At 44.9% G+C, this 20,850-nt stretch overlaps 1 protein-coding gene across 1 annotated transcript in view; it reads right to left on the minus strand.

Moving 5' to 3' along the window:
• The window catches only part of B4GALT1 (beta-1,4-galactosyltransferase 1), a 174,171-nt gene extending 169,476 nt beyond the window's left edge, over positions 1–4,695 (minus strand). Inside the window, exon 1 of the mRNA XM_082243793.1 lies at positions 4,340–4,695. Within this exon, the coding sequence (XP_082099919.1) occupies positions 4,340–4,670 (331 nt within the window). The 5' untranslated portion in view covers positions 4,671–4,695. The remainder of the gene's footprint in view (positions 1–4,339) is intronic.
• Between the last annotated feature and the right edge of the window lie 16,155 nt (positions 4,696–20,850).

Consider the following 20,850-nt stretch of genomic DNA (forward strand, 5'->3'; position numbering starts at 1 on the left):
TTTACATTTGATCAATGAAAAAATGTCATTTGAAAGTTTCACTTGCTTTTAACATTCAATTTTAAAATTAATGCAATTTCTGAACGAAAACCATATACTAGAGCTGCATGAATAAAAGATTGCAATCTCGATTCAAACCCCCCACCCACACACGATCTTAATCCAGCATTTCTACGATTCATGTAATTTCAGGCTTGGTTATTTCATCTGTCAGTGGGATTCCCCCACTGATGCACTGATTGGCCAGAGGGGGAGCCAATTAGTGGGTCTGGGGGACGCAATGTCTGCCAACCACCCGCGATCGCTCCCCACAGAGACAGAACGGGCAGTCTGCCTATGTAAACAAGGCAGACCACCGTTTTGTCACAGATGAACAAAGGGATCCGTTCTGTCCACCGCAATGTCGCAGTCCTGCTATATTAAAAAAAAAAAAAAAAAAAAAAAAAAAAAAAAAAAAAAAAAAAATCGCTGATCGCCGCCATTACTAGTAAAAAAATAAATAAAAACGCCATAAATCTAAACTAGTTTGTAGACGCGAGAAGTTTTGCAAATAATATTACTAGGATTTTTTTTTTTTACCAAAAATATGTGGCAGAATAAATATTGGCCTAAAATGTAACATGCTTTTAACCGCGTTTAGCGTTCTTACTGTAAGAAAGCCTAAAAACTCAACCGCTACTCAAAACATGCCTAAAATCACGTTTTTAATGCTGCTTTTTCTTGACAGCAGTGCTGGCATTTTTTAAACATCCTGTGTGCATGAGCCCTAAGTGTTGAGAACAACCAGGGAAAAGGTTAACGCTCACTAGAACATTTCTGACAACGCTTGGGCCATCGAACGTAATGCAAGGTACACACAATGAGATCGGAAGAAAGATCGTCCTTTTTTCCATGCATGCTAATCTCATATTGAAAATGAAGAGGTTAGTAAAGTTGATGACAGAACACAACTTCGGAAGTGATGTAATGTATTTTCAGACAAAAACTGTACTAAACTAAAATGGTATGATCTGGTATCATATGGGAAATTTTCGTGTTTGTCCCATCGGATAACATTGAGTGAACAGTCGTGATTGGCTCTTGAAAGCTGTGTACAAACAATCAGATTATTGTTGGATTACTTCGGAAGCAGTATTGTTCAGTATTTGACAATGCTTTTTTTTTTTTAGCACTGATCACTGTATTGGGGTCACTGGTCCCCAAAAAGTGAAACCAAAGCCCCGTACACACGTATCGATTGTCGGCCGTAAATATTCGGCCGCCGTACGATCGGCCAATTGTCGGCTTGTTAGTATGATGCTTCCGATAACCGACAGCGACTTTTCGGCCGAACAGAATCTGTCGTGCAGGCATTAATTTTTTTTGTTGTCCGTCACCAGAACGGCCGATTGTTCGCCAGTCAGTACAGAATTCGGCCGACAAACAGCCGATTAGCAAGACTGGGCATGCTCAGAGAAGAAAAAAAAAGACAAGGAAAGTTAACCATCACATGACATCACTTCTGCAGTTGGCTGTTAACCGACAAAATTCGTGTGCAGTCTTTTGCAGTTTTCAGCCGACAGGACAGCACCAGACAAAAGACGGCCGATCGTTCGACCGACATTCGGGACGTGTGTACGGGGCTTTAGTGTCAGATTTGTCTGCCACAATATTGCAGTTCCACTAAAAAAAATCGCTGATTACCGTTATTACTAGTAAAAATAAAAAGTCAATAAATCTATCCCATAGTTTGTAGGGGCTATAAATTTTGCACAAACCAATCAATATATGCTTATTGGGATTTTATTTTAGCAAAAAACGTAGCAGAATACATATTGGCCTAAATTGATAAATAGAAATTTAATTTTTTTTTTAATATATATATATTTTTTTTTTAATGGAATGGTTTTTAAAGCAGAAAGTAAAAAGTCTAGCACAAAAAATAAATAAATAAATAAATAAAAACGCAGTGGTGATCAAATACCACCAAAAGAAAGCTCTCCATTTGTGGGGGGGGGGAAAAAAAGGAAATCAATTTTAATTTGGGTACAACGTCGCACGACCGCGCAATTGTCAGTCAAAGCAACGCACTGCAAAAAAATGGCAAGGGTAAAACCTTCTGGGGATGAAGTAGTTAACAGGGAGGATGTCTGTTGCCTCCACAGCATCTTTGACTCTTCTGTGCCCCTAGCTCTCGGAACTGGGGTGACTTTAGCTGACTGATGTAGAGAAATTGAGGGAGAAGAGAAACATTGGCATACTACTCAGTCCCAGTGTGCAAAAGTGGATTTGCTTTGGCAGAATAAATCACCTCTAACATTGGATGTCCTTTATATAGGCAGACAGGCACAGTGAGATTGTACGTCTCAGCTAAGGTGAAACGCCGATCTCTATGTGCCTGTCACAGAGCCGTTCTCTCCTCCCCCCACAGTTAGCAAGCAGATTTAGGCTTACATTTAACCTCTTGATCACCCCCAGTATTATTAACCCCTTCCCTGCCAGTGTAATTTATATAGTAACAGGGCAAATTATTTAGCACTGATTACTGTATTAATGTCACTGGCCTCCAAAAACCGTCACTTAGGCTAAGTTCATATGTAGGCGTTTTGGGGAGATTTCTGCTCTAGGATCAGCTCAAAAACGCCCAACAAGACAAATCCTATTCATTTCAATGGCCCCTGTTCACATCTGAGTGTTTTGAAGTTTTAAGCAAAACGCCCAACGCTAAAAAAAAGTACATGAGCTTCTTTTTGGGCAGATTAAAGGCGTTTTTATTTTTTACATTGGTCACTTGTCAACCTAAAAACGCCTTCACAAAAACGCCTGGAAAAAACGCCTGTAAATAGCAACGCCAAGATGTGAACGTAGCCTAAAGCCTCGTACACACGCAACAAATTTCCGCCGACCGGTCGTCCGTCTTTCGTCCAGAGTGGCGTCTGTTGGTCGGAATGTGCCTAGACTGCACACGAATTTTGTCGTCCGACAGAATTCTACTTCAGAAGTGATGTCATGTGTTGGTTTGCTTTCTTTCTTCTCTGAGCATGCCCAGTCTTGCTCATAAGATTTTTCCCTGTCGAAATCTGTACTGACTGCACGAAAATCGGACGTGTTTTGACGGTGGACAAACATTTTATAGCCTGCACACCAGAATTTTTTCGGCCGAAAAGTCGGAGTCGGTTGACGAGAGCACCATACTAACAAGCCGAAAATCGGCAGATCAGTCGGACAAAAATTCCCGGCCGAATTTTGACGCCATTACTAATAAAAACAAAACAAAACAACCTCAAAAAATCTATCCCATACATTGTAAACGCTATAACCTTTGCGCAAAACAATAAAAACATGCTTTTTTGGGATTTTTTTTTTATTTACTAAAAATATGTAGCAAAATACAAATTGGCCTAAACTGATAAAAAATGTGATTTTTTTTGGGAATGTTTTATAGCAGAAAGTAAAGAATTTTGTGTTTTATTCAAACTTGTGGCTCTTTTTTTGTTTATAGCGCAAAATCTAATAACCTCAGAGGTGATCAAATACCCCCCCCCCCCCAAAAAAATAAATAAGAAAACTATTTGTGGGGAAAAAAGGACATCAATTGTGTTTGGGTACAGTGTTGCACGACCGCACGATTGTTAAAATAATGCAGTGCCAAATCGCAAAAAATGGCCTGGTCATTAAGGGGGCAAAACCTTCTGGAGCTGAAGTGGTAAAAGAGTGCTGGGTTCAGAAGTGTGTAATGTACAGGGTGCAGGAGTGTTCACAGGGTGCGGGAGTGAATTACGGATACAGCGCAGACCCCAGGAGTGCCTCGTCACGTACAGGGCGCAGACCCCAGGAGTGCCTCGTCACGTACAGGGCGCAGACCCCAGGAGTGCCTCGTCACGTACAGGGCGCAGACCCCAGGAGTGCCTCGTCACGTACAGGGCGCAGACCCCAGGAGTGCCTCGTCACGTACAGGGCGCAGACCCCAGGAGTGCCTCGTCACGTACAGGGCGCAGACCCCAGGAGTGCCTCGTCACGTACAGGGCGCAGACCCCAGGAGTGCCTCGTCACGTACAGGGCGCAGACCCCAGGAGTGCCTCGTCACGTACAGGGCGCAGACCCCAGGAGTGCCTCGCGTACAGGGCGCAGACCCCAGGAGTGCCTCGCGTACAGGGCGCAGACCCCAGGAGTGCCTCGCGTACAGGGCGCAGACCCCAGGAGTGCTTAGCGTACAGGGCGCAGACCCCAGGAGTGCCTTACGTACAGATTTCAGGGGTGTGCTATGTGGAATGGAAAGGTTTGGATTCTTGTTGGAACTGTGGTTGGTTATTGTACCGGTCTAGAGGCAGTTATATAAAATAGTAGGACTGGTTCTTACCCAGCAAAGGGGAGTTTTCCGGGCAGCCTGGCACCTGAATGGAGTCCAGCACAGGCGGCCGAGCAGAGGTCCTCTCCGAGCCGTGGCCTTCCGTAGTCCCGGAGGTGTCCGGTGAGGAGAGGTCGGGGGTGGTGGTGAGGTTCCTGTCAGAGTTCTGCCGTTGTTGGTTCTCAGAGAAGTACTGGAAGAAGGTGAACTCTCCTCCGGACACATAGTAGAACAATGTAACAGTGAGGTGAAGGACGCAGAAGAACATCAACAACTTGCAGGCTTTCTGTAGCGAGGTGCCGGGCAGCACAAGAGCCGTGCCTTGTAATAACGGGTCTTTCATCCTGAGGCGCGAACACACACACAGAAGAAAAAGAAGACAAGTCCTTCCACACTTCTACTAGAACCTCTACACCGTCCCCGCGGTCACACAGATAAGGCGAGGGCGCACATTGCTCTCAGCTGACTTCTCTACATTGCAACATCCATCGCTACGTACACGGGAACCGTTCGGAATGACGTCACGAGGGCGTGTCTACAGAGACCCTAATTTGGTCTTTCCGAAGCCCCGCCCTCTTCCCGAGGTTGATCCCTGAGAGATGTAAGGGTGAGAATGGAAAGGGATCTAGTTAGACTGGTTTTAGGATGAGTAAAAGCCACCTTTTATCTTTCCACAGCAGATACAGGCGGATAAAAGGGTTAAAAAAGCTTAACGATAGTTCACTTCAGCTCTGGAAGATTTACCCCCTCCGTCATGACCAGGACATTATTTTGCGATATGGCACTGCGTTACTAAAAGTGGTTGTAACCAGTGGTGGGATTCAAACATTTTAGTAACCAGTTCTGACTTTCAAGCATGGTGTAATTTTTTTTTTTTTATCTAATGATAGTGGTCAGATCTGTCCACCGCAATGTCGCAGTCCCGCTACAAATCGCAGTTCGCCGCCATTACTAGTAAAAAAAAGAACAAAGAAAAATGACATAAATCTTTTCCCTTGTTTATAGACACAATAGCTTTTGTGCAAACCAATCAAAATACGCTTATTGGGATTTTTTTTGTCGCTTTTTTTGTTTATAGCGGAAAAAAAAAATCGCAAAGGTGATCAAATACCACCAAAATAAAGTTCTATTTGTGGGGGGCGGGGGAAAGACATCAATTTTATTTGGGTACAGCGTCGCACGACAACGCAATTGTCAGGTGAAGTAACGCAAAGCCAAATTGCAAAAAAGGGCCTGGTCATGAAGGGGGGAAATCTTCCGGTCCAGAACTGGTTAAATTAAAAGCAGGGAGTTAGTACATCAGTGAGTGGTGGTGGTGGACACAGCAACCTCCTCCCTTCCCCTGTATGGAGAGAGAGAAAGAAAAAAAAAAGAGAGGGAGGGAGGAAGAGAGTATAAGAAAAAGAGGGATGGAAAAAGAATGAACAAAATTAAGAGGGTTGGAGAGAGAGAAAGAGGAAGAAAGAGGGATGAAGGGAGGGAGAGAGAGAGGGAAAGAAAGAGGGATGGAGGGAGAGAGAGGGAAAGAAAGAGGGATGGAGGGAGAGAGAGGGAAAGAAAGAGGGATGGAGGGAGAGAGAGTGAAAGAAAGAGGGATGGAGGGAGAGAGAGAGAGGGGGAAGAAAGAGGGATGGATGGAGAGAGAGGGAAAGAAAGAGGGGTGGAGGGAGAGAGAGTGAGAGAAAGAAAGAGGGGTGGAGGGAGAGAGAGTGAGAGAAAGAAAGAGGGGTGGAGGGAGAGAGAGTGAGAGAAAGAAAGAGGGGTGGAGGGAGAGAGAGTGAGAGAAAGAAAGAGGGATGGAGGGAGAGAGAGAGTGAGAGAAAGAAAGATGGAGAGAGGGAAAGAAAGAGGGAGAGAGAGGGAAAGAAAGAGGAATGGAGGGAGAGAGAAAGGGGAAGAAAGAGGGATGGATGGAGAGAGAGAGGGGGGGAAAGAAAGAGGGATGGAGGAAGAGAGGGAAAGAAAGAGGGATGGAGGGAGAGAGAGGGAAAAGAAAGAGGGATGGAGGGAGAGAGGGAAAGAAAGAGGGATGGAGGGGGGAGAGAGAGAGGGAAAAGAAGGAGGGATAGAGGGAGAGAGAGGGAAAGAAAGGGGGATGGAGGGAGAGAGAGTGAGAGAAAGAAAGAGGGATGGAGGGAGGGAGAGAGGGAAAGAAAGAGGGAGAGAGAGGGAAAGAAAGAGGGATGGGTGGAGAGAGAGAGAGAGGGAAAGAAAGAGGGATGAGGGAGAGAGAGAGGGAAAGAAACAGGGATGGAGGGAGAGAGGGAAAGAAAGAGGAATGGAGGGAGAGAGAGAGGGAAAGAAAGAGGGATGGAGAGAGAGAGAGGGAAAGAAAGAGGGATGGAGGGAGAGAGACAGAATGCTGGATATATAAGTGTCAGGATACCAAAATGCAACTGCAATAAAAACTTGATGTGCTATACCTTAACCACTTCAGTTCTGGAAGGTTGTACCCCTTTAATGACCAGGCTATTTTTTTGCGATTCGGCATTGCATTACTTTAACGACAAATTTCGCAGTTGTGCGACGTTGTACCCTAATACAATTGATGTCCTTTTTTCCCCACAAATAGAGCTTTTTTTGGTGGTATTTGATCACCTTTGCGGTTTTTAGATTTTGTGCTATAAAAAAAAAAGAGCGACAATTTTGAAAAAAAAAAAAAAAAACGCCATATTTTTTACTTTCTGCTATAAATATTCACAATGAAAAAAATTTAAAAAAATCAAATTTTTTTATCAGTTTAGGCCAGGGGTGGGGAACCTATGGTTCGGGGGCCGTATGCGGCCCCCAAAGTCATCTGGTCCGGCCCCCCATGCAGCTGAGTCTGTGTCTCTCAGCTGATCTGTCAGAATGGAGCCGATGCTTCCTGCATAGTTCCTGCTCCGTTATGACAGTCTGAGTGAGTCACAGGCGGAGTGATATCAAATGCACTCCGCCTGTGACCAATACAGGAAACATCACCTTTTCCTCCAGCGTGGCGCTGCTACACTTCTCCTAGCCAGCATTTCCCGCCAGCAGCACACACAGCAGTACCAGCCAGAGCTAGCAGTACCAGCCAGAACCAGCAGTACCAGTCAGAGCCAGCAGTACTCACAGCAGTACCAGCAGTACACACAGCAGTACTAGCTTTAACCAGCAGTACCCACAGCAGAACCAGCAGTACTAGCCAGAGCCAGCAGTACCAGCCAGAGCCAGCAGTACCAGCCATAGTCATCAGTACCTACAACAGTACCATCCAGCAGTACCTACAGCACAGTACCAGCCAGCAGTACCCACAGCAATACTAGCCAGCAGTACATGCCAGCAGTACCAGCCTGAGCCAGCAGTACCCACAGCAGTACCCGCCAGCAGTACCCACAGCACAGTACCAGCCATCAGTACCAGCCTGAGTCAGCAGTACCCACAGCAGTACCAGCCAGCAGTACCCACAGCAGTATCAGCCTGAGCCAGCAGTACCATCCAGCAGTACTCACAGCACAGTACAAGCCAGCATACCAGCCTGAGCCAGCAGTACCCACAGCAGTACCAGCCAGCTGTACCCACCAGCAGTACTAGCCAGCTATACCCACCAGCAGTAGCTGCCAGGATTTCTTTTCAAAACTTACCACCACAAAAAAGTCGTCTGCGCTCCAGACTGACTGATGAAAACCTGGAAAACCTGTTGCGAGTAGCAACATCATCAATACCAGCTAACATCACACACCTCACCAAAGAGCAGTTGCAGCCATCACATTAGGGGTGAGTTAATTAAATGTTTAACCAAATATAACAGGCTAATTTTTAAGGTGATAATTTTGTACGGCCCCCGAATGGTTTTATAAATACCCAAATGGCCCTTGGCAGAAAAAAGGTTCCCCACCCCTGGTTTAGGCCAATTTGTATTCTGCTACATATTTTTGGTAAAAAAAAATCGCAAAAAGCGTATTTTAATTGGTTTGCGCAAAAGTTATAGTGTTTACAAACTACGGCATAGATTTTTGGAACTTTTAATTATTTTTTTGTTTTATTAGTAATGGTGGCGATAAGCGATTTTTAGCGGGACTGCGACATTGCGGCGGACAGATCGGGCCCCTAACTAACATTTTTGACACTTTTTGGGGACCAGTGACATTAATACAGTAATCAGTGCTAAATAATATGCGCTGTTACTGTATAAATGACACTGGCAGGGAAGGAGTTAACACTGGGGGTGATCAAAGGGGTTAAATGTTTTCCTAATATGCTTACTGACTGTGTGGGGGGGTTCTGTGACAGGCACAGACAGATTGCAGTTTCAGCTTAGCTGAAACTGCTGATCTCTCCCTGCCTGTCTGACAGAAGATCCGCCTGCTTTGTTTTCATAAGCAGGCGGGTCTTCATTCGGTTTCTCGGACAATCGCGGGAGGGCAGCGGCAATCGCCGCCGCTCCTCCCGCGGCCCACCTCCTGCTGTGTTTAAAAACAGCGGTAGCGCGGCTCCGGCGGTGCGCGCGCGCTGCCGAAACCACATGCACTCCAGTCACGTACTACTACATGACTGGATGCAGCAGAGCCGCCCTGCCGCCGTAATATTACGGCGGGCGGGCGGCAAGTGGGTAAGGATCCCTTCAAAGGGTGTCCCATCTTTCTGTTTTGTTGACCCATTATTGCACGGATCAAAAGGAACTTCAATACATCTCTATTGGGCGGATATGAGCAGACTTTCCTCTTATATCCACCAAACTCTGTTTAGGAACAGAAAAGGTTTGTGTCTAGGTCCACTTTTAAGCCAGCCATATGTGGATCGAAATTCAGCCGGTTCAGCAGGGATTGGCCAAATTTCACAAACAGGCTAAACTGGGACAGCTAGCACTAAGACAGGCTGAACCAGACCAGCTGGTACTGAGACAGGCTGAACCGGACCAGCTGGTACTGAGACAGGCTAAACCGGACCAGCTGGTACTGAGACAGGCAGAACCTGGACTAGCTGGTACTGAGACAGGCTGAACCGGACCAGCTGGTACTAAGACAGGCAGAATCTGGACTAGCTGGTACTGAGACAAACAGAACCAGAGCAGCTGGTACTGAGAAAGGTGGAGCCGGACCAGTTGGTACTGAGACAGGCTGAATCAGATTAAGTGGTATTGAGACAGGCTAAATCAGATCAGCTGGCACTGAGACAGGCTGAACTGGAGCAGCTGGTACTGAGACAGGCTGAACCAGACCAGCTGGTACTGAGACAGGCTGAACCAGACCAGCTGGTACTGAGACAGGCAGAATCTGGACTAGCTGGTACTGAGACAGGCAGAATCAGATCAGCTGGCACTGAGACAGGCTGAACTGGAGCAGCTGGTACTGAGACAGGCTGAACCAGACCAGCTGGTACTGAGACAGGCTGAACCGGACCAGCTGGTACTGAGACAGGCAGAATCTGGACTAGCTGGTACTGAGACAGGCAGAACCAGATCAGCTGGCACTGAGACAGGCTGAACTGGAGCAGCTGGTACTGAGACAGGCTGAACCAGACCAGCTGGTACTGAGACAGGCTGAACCGGACCAGCTGGTACTGAGACAGGCAGAATCTGGACTAGCTGGTACTGAGACAGGCAGAACCAGACCAGCTGGTACTGAGACAGATGGACCCGGACCAGTTGGTACGGAGACAGGCTGAATCAGATCAGCTGGCACTGAGACAGGCTGAACTGGACCAGCTGGTACTCTGTTGAGGTCACGTGGCCTGGTGTGGTTCACGGGGGGCGCTTGCTCGTCCCCCCCCCCCCTTTTCCTGACCTGCCAGGCTGCATGCTCATATAAGGGACTGGTATAGATGGGGGGGGGGGGGGGGCACACTGTTTTTTGCAAAGCCAACATTGTGTACATTCTGCTATCAGCGGGAAATCCCGCTCGCAGCAGCTGAGTATTGTTTGTTAAGGACGTGGCTACCAGCTGCCTGGTGATAAACAACTAGATAATATTCACAATGAATTCAGATGGATTCAATATTTTTGATTCAAATACTACTTATCCATTAGAAAAAATTCAAATCCAGTCAAAAACAAATAATCAAAACAAAACCTAAATGAAACAGATTTTGTTATGAATGCAAAAAAAAAAAAAGGAATAATAAGGCTCGGTTCACACTAATGCGATGCGGGAAGGCTGCGAATTCGCAGTCTGTTCCCGCATCGCAAATGCACCCATGGCAGTTCACACTGCCATATGCGATACACTGGGGGTGTCAATGTAATGTTAACGACACCCCCAGTTTGATCGCATATCGCAGTTCGATCTTACAGTTCGCACAGGATTGGATCGCACAAGTGTGAACCACTGTGCAATCCGATCCTGATGCGGCTCAAAAAAAGGGTCATGTGCGACTTTACTGTGGGTGTAGTGCGAATTTAGCCATACAAAGTGTATGGCTGAATTCGCACCGCACACCCGATCGCATGTAATGAAGGAGCAGTGCGCTCCGATATTATATGCGATCGCCGCAGCCGCACATATGTGAACCGGCACTTAATTATCGCTCACCTCATCTACATTTTCATATGTCTATTTGGATTTTAAAGTGATATTAAAATCTTGGGGGGTTTTTTGCTGTTTAAAAATAACAAACATGGTATACTTACCTGCACTGTGCAGTGGTTTTGCACAGAGCAGCCCAGATCCTCCTCTCATCGGGTCCCTCACCGGAGCTTCTGACTTCTCCCTCCTATCGAGTGCCCCCACAGCAAGCAGCTTTCTTTTGACAAAGGGGCATCAGGGCCGTGCAGTGACCTTTGGAGGGGCAGGTGCTCAAAGTATAAAAGAGGCACATGGAACAGGGCTTTAAAAAGGGCTGTATTCAAAATATCAATCCAGCAATGTATTGTGACGCATTCCTTCCTGATACGCATATTGATACAATTTATTCTGTATTGATAAGGCAAACAAATATAGGAGTCAGAAACACTGCTGGGATATTTACAACTATGTGCTGCTGGGATATTTACAACTATGTGCTGGGGGCTAGTTGCACCCCTAGCACATGTGACTTAGGCAGCCAGAAAATATCATGTGAACAAGGACATGACATTTTATTATGACAGAACACAACTAGGTATTAAAAACATATCGCAACAACTTACACACGCTAATGCACAGACCGAAGGGGAAGAGGGAACAGCCACTGATCGGGTAAATGGAGTAGCCGTTTTATTTATCACACATTTATTTATGATTATCAAACATGTATTTATGATTAAGCAGATATATTGGATGTATATGTTGTTGGAAGTCATATTGTATAATAGCTGTTGTGTTCAAATGCCATTTACATCTCCAGCTGTATAGATTGCTATTTCAGCCTTTAACCACTTGCGCGCTCCCACCCCCACTAGGCAGCGGGGATGCCGATGCACGGGGCCAGTGGCCGCTATTGCCGCTGGGCACCCGCGATCGCTCCCCGCTAAGAGAGAAGAACGGTCAGGTGTTGTAAACACAGCTGACCGTTCTTCTCTCTGAAATGATCACCGAGCTCATGTGATCCTTCTATATAGGATCACAGGTCTCTATGGTCATTTCAAAAGCCCCTCCCCACACAGTTAGTAAACACACTGTGTTTATAGCGCAAAAAATAAAAAGGTGATCAAATACCACCAAAAGAAAGCTCTATTTGTGGGGAAAAAAAGGACATCAATTTGATTTTGGTACAGTGTCGCACGACTGCACAATTTTCCGTTAAAGTAACGCTGTGCCGAATCGCAAAAAATGGCCTGGTCATTAGGGGGCAAATTCTTCCGGTCCAGAAATGGTTAAAGACCTCTTCCTCCAAGGACCCAAACTACTGGAAGTGACTAGCCTATGTGAACAACTATTCTGCATTTCAATCAGTTTCACCAGATTTGACTTCAAAGAAACTTTTGATAGTTTCCACCCACCTCAGACCATATAAATTGTATTAGGGGTCCTAGCCAGTTAGAGCAATTGTTTTGAAACCAACACTATGTAATGTGACTGTATTGCTCTCCAAACATGTCTTTCTACCTACATATTTGTAAAATAAATATATTTTTCAATCTGGCTTTAACGGTCAAAATGTTTCCAAAACCCATGAGTTTTGGGGTTTCCCCTACAAAATGGTCCTTCGTTAGCTGAAAAGGGAAACTCTATGGACATCGCAGACAGATCGTGTGAAAGGGCTCCAAGGCTGCTTTCACACTGCGGTTTACCTGCTGGTGGGTACTGCTGGCTTTTACTGCTGATGGGTACTGCTTGCTGGGACTGCTGGTGGGTAATGCTGGCAGGTACTGCTGGCTGGTACTGCTGGTGGTTACTGATGGCTGGTACTGCTGGCAGGAAATGCTGGCTCCTCTGAGACACATCAACACTGGAGTATGAGGAGCGGTGCTGGAGGAAGCATGCAGGGCCGATGCTTCTTGTATCTCTCCTCTCACAGACGGATTGCATTTGATATCAATCGGCATGTGACAGGACGGAGCCGTAACTATACAGGAAGCATCAGCTCCGTTCTGACTGGGGGATGTGCTGACAGCTAACAGCCGGGCAGCCGGGGACATTGCGCGCAACTTGCGGATGTCAGGGAGCTGCAGCCCAAATACGGGAGACTCCTGCAACTTGCGGGAGACTTGAAATGTCTGCCTTGACAAAAGGGCACTTTGGGCATCAAGGCCCCCCCCCCCTTCCCTCTGCACATGCCTGAAGGGCATGTCCCAAAACATGTTATCCTAGCTAACAGCTTTTTACCATTTTTCTGGTGCACTCTGACATGCCCTACTAGCCCATGCTTTGGGGACAAGAAATCGGGGACAAGAAATCCTCTGATCCCTGTACTGTGGCCGGCGCTCTCCTGTCACAGACCTGCAGCTCCATCACAGCCTTTTACCATGGTCTCCCACAACCCCTCCAGCACATCCTTCTATCACTGGTTTGATTTTTTTAACTAGCAGCTGTGTGCACCATTTAAGCCTTTTATTTGCCTTCCATTAAAGCATGATTTTAACTGGATTTCCAAAGACTAGATTTTGGGCTCTGGTTAGTGCATCTACCCCACACAATCCTTTCCACACACTGTTTTCCTATCACCTCCCTGGAGCGCCCTGACTGTGTGCTTTTGTATTTTAAAAAAATGGATGGCTATATATCAACTTGAAAACCAAGCCTTTTTGTGACACTTTTTGTGTACAAGTTAAAATCAGTATTTTTTGCTAGAAAATTACTTTTCTCTTTCGTTCATTGACGGAAACAGCTTCATATCTTCATTGACCATTGGGTTATGCTGCACTACCTAGGAGTAGGACACTAAAAAGGGTTCACAAAAGTTAACAAGGCTTTCACTACCCCTCACGGGCAGTCCCAGGGGTATACTCCCACTTCCTGCTCTAGGGTCTCAGTTTTTTTCTGGCTAGTCAGGAATAAGGACCTAGCTCTGAGGTGGTCGGTACCCTGCTGTGGCCTCCCGACCCCTCTGGAACCCTATCCTAAGAGAGCCTCCGTGCACCCCCCCCCCCCCCCCCCGCGGCGGGCTGGCAGTGTGGGATACAGCTGTGCTCATAAGTTTACATACCCTGGCAGAATTTTTCTGATTTCTTGGCCATTTTTCCAAGAATATGAATGATAACACAAAAACTTTTCTTTCACTCATGGTTAGTGTTTGGCTGAAGCCATTTATTATCAATCAACTGTGTTTACTCTTTTTAAATCATAATGACAACAGAAACTGTTAAAAAGTTTACATACCCTGGTGATTTTGGCCTGATAACATGCACGCAAGTTGACACAAAGGGGTTTAAATGGCTATAAAAGGTAACCATCCTCACCTGTGATCCGTTTGCTTGTAATTAGTGTGTGTATAAAAGGTCAATGAGTTGCTGGACTCCTGACAGACCCTTGCATCTTTCATCCACTGCTGCACTGATGTTTCTGGATTCTGAGTAATGGGGAAAGCAAAATAATTGTCAAAGAATCTGGGGGAAAAGGTAGTTGAACTGTATAAAACAGGAAAGGGATATAAAAAGATATCCAAGGAATTGGGAATGCTAATCAAAAGATGAAAAAATGAAGGGTTCTGTTGAAAACAAACCAGAGTCAGGCAGGCCAACTAAAATTTCAGCCACAACTGCCAGGAAAATTGTTTGGGATGCAAAGTAAAACCCATAAATAGATTCAGGTGAAATACAGGACTCTCTGAAAGCATGTGGTGTGGCTATTTCAAGATGCACAATAAGGAGGCACTGGAAGAAAGATGGGCTGCATGGTCGAATCGCCAGAAGAAAGCCATTACTTCGCAAATGCCACAAAGTATCCCGCTTACAATACGCCAAACAGCACAGAGACAAGCCTCAAACCTTCTGGCACAAAGTCATTTGGAGTGATGAGACCAAAATTGAGCTTTTTGGCCACAACCATACACACTAAATTTGGAGAGGAGTCAACAAAGCCTATGATGAAAGGTACTGGATTTGGCCCTGCAGAAAAGACAGGGAAAGAAGCGCCCTCCGCCCTCACCTGCCCCTGATCTGAGGCTGACATGGCCACCGCAGACGCTAGCAACCCCACGGGCTCTGATAGTAAGGATGAGCCCTCTTCCACGTCTTCCGCACAAGAAAAGGCACTTGTGGAGGCACTGATAGTATCTGTGCTGGAAACTTTAAAGATGGAAGACACAGCATGCGCTCCGTTTGCTGCGCCGGTGCAGTTCGGTACCTGCAGACTGTCCAAGGCGGGTAAGGTGTTTCCTTTACCTGCCTTGTTTGACGAGATTGCCACTAGTCAGTGGAGCTCCCTGAAACGCATGGTTGGGATACCTAAGCATTTTGCTCAGAGGTACCCCTTTGAGGAGTCCCTTTTGAAGAAACTGACGGTTCCGCCAGTGGTAGATTCGCAGGTTTCCAGACTGAACAAGACCACCTTGCTACCAGTGGAGGATGCTCCGTCCTTTATGGACCCTGCAGACAGGAAGGAGGCCCTGGTCTGTCATCTCTTAACTGTGACAGGTTCAATATGGAGGCCGGTGTTCGTCATTACTTTAGTCTCTCATACTTTAACGGAATGGGCTAGAATGCTGCGCCAGGATTTGGTAGGGGCTCAACATCCCCCTGAGCTGGTGGAATTAATGGACCAGTTGATACAGGGGTTGCAGTATATCTGTGATGCATCCCTGGATGTGCCCCTATTTGCCTGCAGGGCGTCTGTGACTGCGGTGACCCTCCGCCGCTTGATTTGGTTAAAATTTTGGTCTGCGGACCAAGCCTCCAAAAAGGTGATGACTGATCTTCCTTTTGTGGGGGATCGTCTGTTCGGAGACTCGATGGAAGAGATCATTAAAGGTCTCACTGGTGGAAAAAGTACACTGCTTCCACAGAGCACAAGGAGCAGAGAACCTAGGCGCAAACGTGATCCAGTGTTCTCAGCCAATAAGCGGCCCTTTCATCCTCCACAGGTCAAAGGTTCCAAACCCTCCCGAGGGGTTTCAAGAGACCCTGGGTTGGTAAGTCAAAAGCGTATCCCCCTGTCTCTGCAGACAAGTCCTCTTCGGCCTGAAGGGACTCCCTCACCCAATCAAGGTGTGGGGGGACGTCTTCGCTTCTCTCCGGATCCTTGGACCTCCTTCATTCAAGACAAATGGGTTCACGAATTGGTCCAGTTCGGTTACAAGATCTTCCCTTCATCACTAATAGTGGTCATGAACACCGACATATATGTGAGTGAGGCTATTCGCCAGTTAACGGATATTCATACCTATTTACCACTTAAAAATAACCCCACTAAGCATTATAAATTTATTCTGACCAGCATCATTAACAGGGGAGTGAAAATAGGTGTATTCAGTGAAAAGGAATCCATAAAAATGATCCCAGAAAATCCTGTCATTCCCACATTTTACCATCTACCTAAAACCCATAAGGGGTTAGACCCCCTGTATGGCCGTCCTATAATCTCAGGAATCAATTCCCTTAATGAAAGACTAGGACAGTGGTTAGACAGGCAGTTACAGCCATTAGTCCAGCAACTACCTGGTTATCTTAAAGACACCAACCACTTATTGGAAATGGTAGAAAACTTTGAATGGAATATTGACCATGCATGGATTACATGCGATGTGGTTAATTTATATTCGTCTATTCCACACAATCTGGCTGTAATAGCGGTGTCATTTTTCCTAGATTCACTAACATCTCTACCAGTTGAGCAAAAAGATTACATTTTGGAAGTCCTTGAATACCTTTTGTCACACAATTATTTTTGTTTTGATGGGGTTTTTTACCTCCAAAGGTGCGGGGCTGCGATGGGTGCTAAATTTTCGCCCTCACTCGCCAACCTATACATGGGCTGGTGGGAGAGGCCCCGCATCTTTGGGGGTGAGAACCCCTTCAGACCTTTTATTAAATTTTACTTTCGATTTATAGATGACCTACTGTTTATCATGGAGGATGGAGTTAAAAGGTTGAACTCATTCCTTGACTTCCTAAATTGTAACAATAAAAACTTAAAATTTACAGGAGAAGCCAACGCTAGAGAAATACACTATTTGGATGTGTTGTTAAAAGGTATTGATGGACAAATCATAACTACACTATACAGAAAACCCCTGTCAGGTAATTCACTCCTGTCAGCACAATCTGGACACCCCAAACACACGATAAAAGGCATTCCGGTTGAACAATTTATACGTGTTAGACGGATATGTAAAAATGATGCCGACTTTGACAGAGAAGCTTCCTCCCTTTTTCATAGGTTTTTAGACAGAGGCTACCCAAAGTGGATGATCAATAGGGCTTGGAATATAGCTAAAAACAAAAAAAGATCAGATCAGATCTTATAGGGTTAAAAAGATCACACAGCAGGAGCATGCACCAAACCAAACTTACCTTTTCTACCCCATACAGTTCTGAATTTAGAGAAATTCGGGACATTATTAATCAACACCTCCCTATGTTAGGTACCGATGAAACATGTGCAAAATTACTTAAGGGAGGCATTAATGTAGTCCCAAGACGTGCCCCTACCCTTGGCCAATCACTCTCCCCTAGTTTTTTTCGTAGAAAAACCCCTACTTGGCTACATTTTAAAGGGAACTATAGATGTGGCAGTACTGGATGCCCATGTTGTAGCCACATACTCAGGGGAGACCAATTTGTCTCCACATGTACAGGCAAAAGATATAATATAAGTGAATTCTTTAACTGTAACACCAACTATATCATATATTTGTTAACATGTAAAATCTGTCATGTACAATATGTGGGTAGAACGATTAGGCGACTACGAGATCGCTTCAATGAACACCTATATAGCGTCAATAAAAAATCAAAAACTAATGTAGCCAAACACTTTAACTTGTGCCACAATGGAGACACCACAGCTATGAACATACAAGTTATTGAAAAAATTAAAACACCACCACGGGGGGGGGGGGGTGACATATTTCGGCTTCTATGCAAGAGAGAGGTCTTTTGGATCTTCCACTTGCGAACTAGGTTGCCACAAGGCATGAACTTTGAATGGGATGTAACCCATTTTTATGAATAGGTGCCTTCTTACATCTCCAAACATCAGCTACATGTGTGCATATCCAAAAGATAATGATCCATAGCGACCTATATCTAGGAAGTCAGTGTTTTGTATCTCTATGTACAATAAACTGATGATTCACCATTATAATCTCTTTTGTTCATACATCGGGAGATGTTGGCAATCATTGACATGATTCATTTGGAACTGCACACATACGGCACAATGGGTCGGGCCAAACCATAATTTCCTTATTTGTAGATAATACATCCATTAGGTCGTGTGCAAACCTATATCTTTATGATATTATATATAATTTCTGGCCCTATTCGCAGACTACGTATGTGTGTTCTGTATGTTATATAGAAAATGGTGGTTCATACGGATATTCACAAATATTGAGGGTATTTTTCTCCTTCACATAAAATGGATTTAAACCATTTATGATTGGAATCCTCCATATCCAGTGTCCGTCCAATGCAACACATTGGAGAATTTATCTCCAGTGTTGTTACAGTTCCCATGTCAATCTGCTAATAGTGTTGATACGATATAACAATAAATATACTGTATACTATATGATTTATTTCATTGCTTGGGATTGGATGTTGACATCGGGTAACAAATCCAGATACATAATTGCCTCCAAACTTGTTGCATTTCCACATTCAATTACAACAGGAATTGCCCATATACATAGCCGCATGTTTTTTCACAATTGGGGGCCAGGATCTCTGGATCTTTTGATTAACTGATCCTTTGTTCCTCAGATCCTTTGAATTCTGGCTGGATCTCGATATCCATTCCTGGGAGTTCATAGCATGACGTGGCCAACACTAAAGAGTTCATATTATATTACTTTCACTTTACATTTTATTTATATAATGAGCTTAGAGGTTGGGCCATCATCCTACATAATATTAACGATACTTTGCATAGTTAATTATCTCCCATATTTATGTCCTTTTTATGTGCGGATTCTGCGCAGTTGGATCTTACCATGTATGGACCCCCTGTCTTGCACGATATCTAGTGTTGTAGTCTGGTGTATTTAGCTTTGTCCCTCGGATCCTTTGAACTCTGACTAGATCTCGACGTCCGTCCCTAAGATATGGCCAACACTGCAGAGTTTATATTATATTATATTACATATACTTTATATTCTAGGAGCTTAAATGTTTGGCCATCATCCTGCATAATATTAAATATACTCTGTGTAGTTGTTCATCTTCCAGGCCTATATCCCTCCATATACAGTGGGTACAGAAAGTATTCAGACCCCCTTAAATTTTTCACTCTTTGTTATATTGCAGCCATTTGCTAAAATCATTTAAGTTCATTCTTCTTCCTCATGAATGTACACATAGCACCCCATACTGACAGAAAAACACAGAATTGTTGACATTGTTGCAGATTTATTAAAAAAGAAAAACTGAAATATCACATGGTCCTAAGTATTCAGACCCTTTGCTGTGACACTCATATTTAACTCAGGTGCTTTCCATTTCTTCTGATCATCCTTGAGATGGTTCTACACCTTCATTTGAGTCCAGCTGTGTTTGATTATACTGATTGGACTTGATTAGGAAAGCCACACACCTGTCTATACAAGACCTTCCAGATCACAATGCATGTCAGAGCAAATGAGAATCATGAGGTCAAAGGAACTGCCTGAAGAGCTCAGAGACAGAATTGTGGCAAGGCACAGATCTGGCCAAGGTTACAAAAAGATTTCTGCTGCACTTAAGGTTCCTAAGAGCACAGTGGCCTCCATAATCCTCAAATGGAAGACGTTTGGGACGACCAGAACCCTTCCTAGAGCTGGCCGTCTGGCCAAATTGAGCTATCAAGGGAAAAGAGCCTTGGTGAGAGAGGTAAAGAAGAACCCAAAGATCACTGTGGCTGAGCTCCAGAGATGCAGTCAGGAGATGGGAGAAAGTTGTAGAAAGTCAACCATCACTGCAGCCCTCCACCAGTCGGGGCTTTATGGCAGAGTGGCCCGACGGAAGCCTCTCCTCAGTGTAAGACACATGAAAGCCCGCATGGAGTTTGCTAAAAAACACCTGAAGGACTCCAAGATGGTGAGAAATAAGATTCTCTGGTCTGATGGGACCAAAATAGATCTTTTTGGCCTTAATTCTAAGCGGTATGTGTGGAGAAAACCAGGCACTGCTCATCACCTGTCCAATACAGTCCCAACAGTGAAGCATGGTGGTGGCAGCATCATACTGTGGGGGTGTTTTTCAGCTGCAGGGACAGGACGACTGGTTGCAATCGAGGGAAAGATGAATGCGGCCAAGTACAGGGATATCCTGGACAAAAACCTTCTCCAGAGTGCTCTGGACCTCAGACTGGGCCGAAGGTTTACCTTCCAACAAGACAATGACCCTAAGCACACAGCTAAAATAATGAAAGAGTGGCTTCACAACAACTCCGTGACTGTTCTTGAATGGCCCAGCCAGAGCCCTGACTTAAACCCAATTGAGCATCTCTGGAGAGACCTAAAAATAGCTGTCCACAAACGTTTACCATCCAACCTGACAGAACTGGAGAGGATCTGCAAGGAGGAATGGCAGAGGATCCCCAAATCCAGGTGTGAAAGACTTGTTGCATCTTTCCCAAAAAGACTCCTGGCTGTATTAGATCAAAAGGGGGCTTCTACTAAATACTGAGCAAAGGGTCTGAATACTTAGGACCATGTGATATTTCAGTTTTTCTTTTTTAATAAATCTGCAACAATGTCAACAATTCTTTGTTTTTCTGTCAGTATGGGGTGCTATGTGTACATTCATGAGGAAGAAGAATGAACTTAAATGATTTTAGCAAATGGCTGCAATATAACAAAGAGCGAACAAATTTAAGGGGGTCTGAATACTTTCCGTACCCACTGTATCCTTCCAATTATGGATTCTCTACAATTAGATCTTACCATGTGTGGATCCCTTATCCTTCCAATTATGGATTCTTTACAATTAGATCTTACCATGTATGGATCCCTTATCCCTCCATATATCCTTCCAATTATGGATTCTCTACAATTAGATCTTACCA

This window comes from Pelophylax lessonae (genome assembly GCF_965119305.1).
Source record: "Pelophylax lessonae genome assembly, chromosome: 1".
In the NCBI taxonomy this organism is placed as follows: domain Eukaryota; kingdom Metazoa; phylum Chordata; class Amphibia; order Anura; family Ranidae; genus Pelophylax; species Pelophylax lessonae.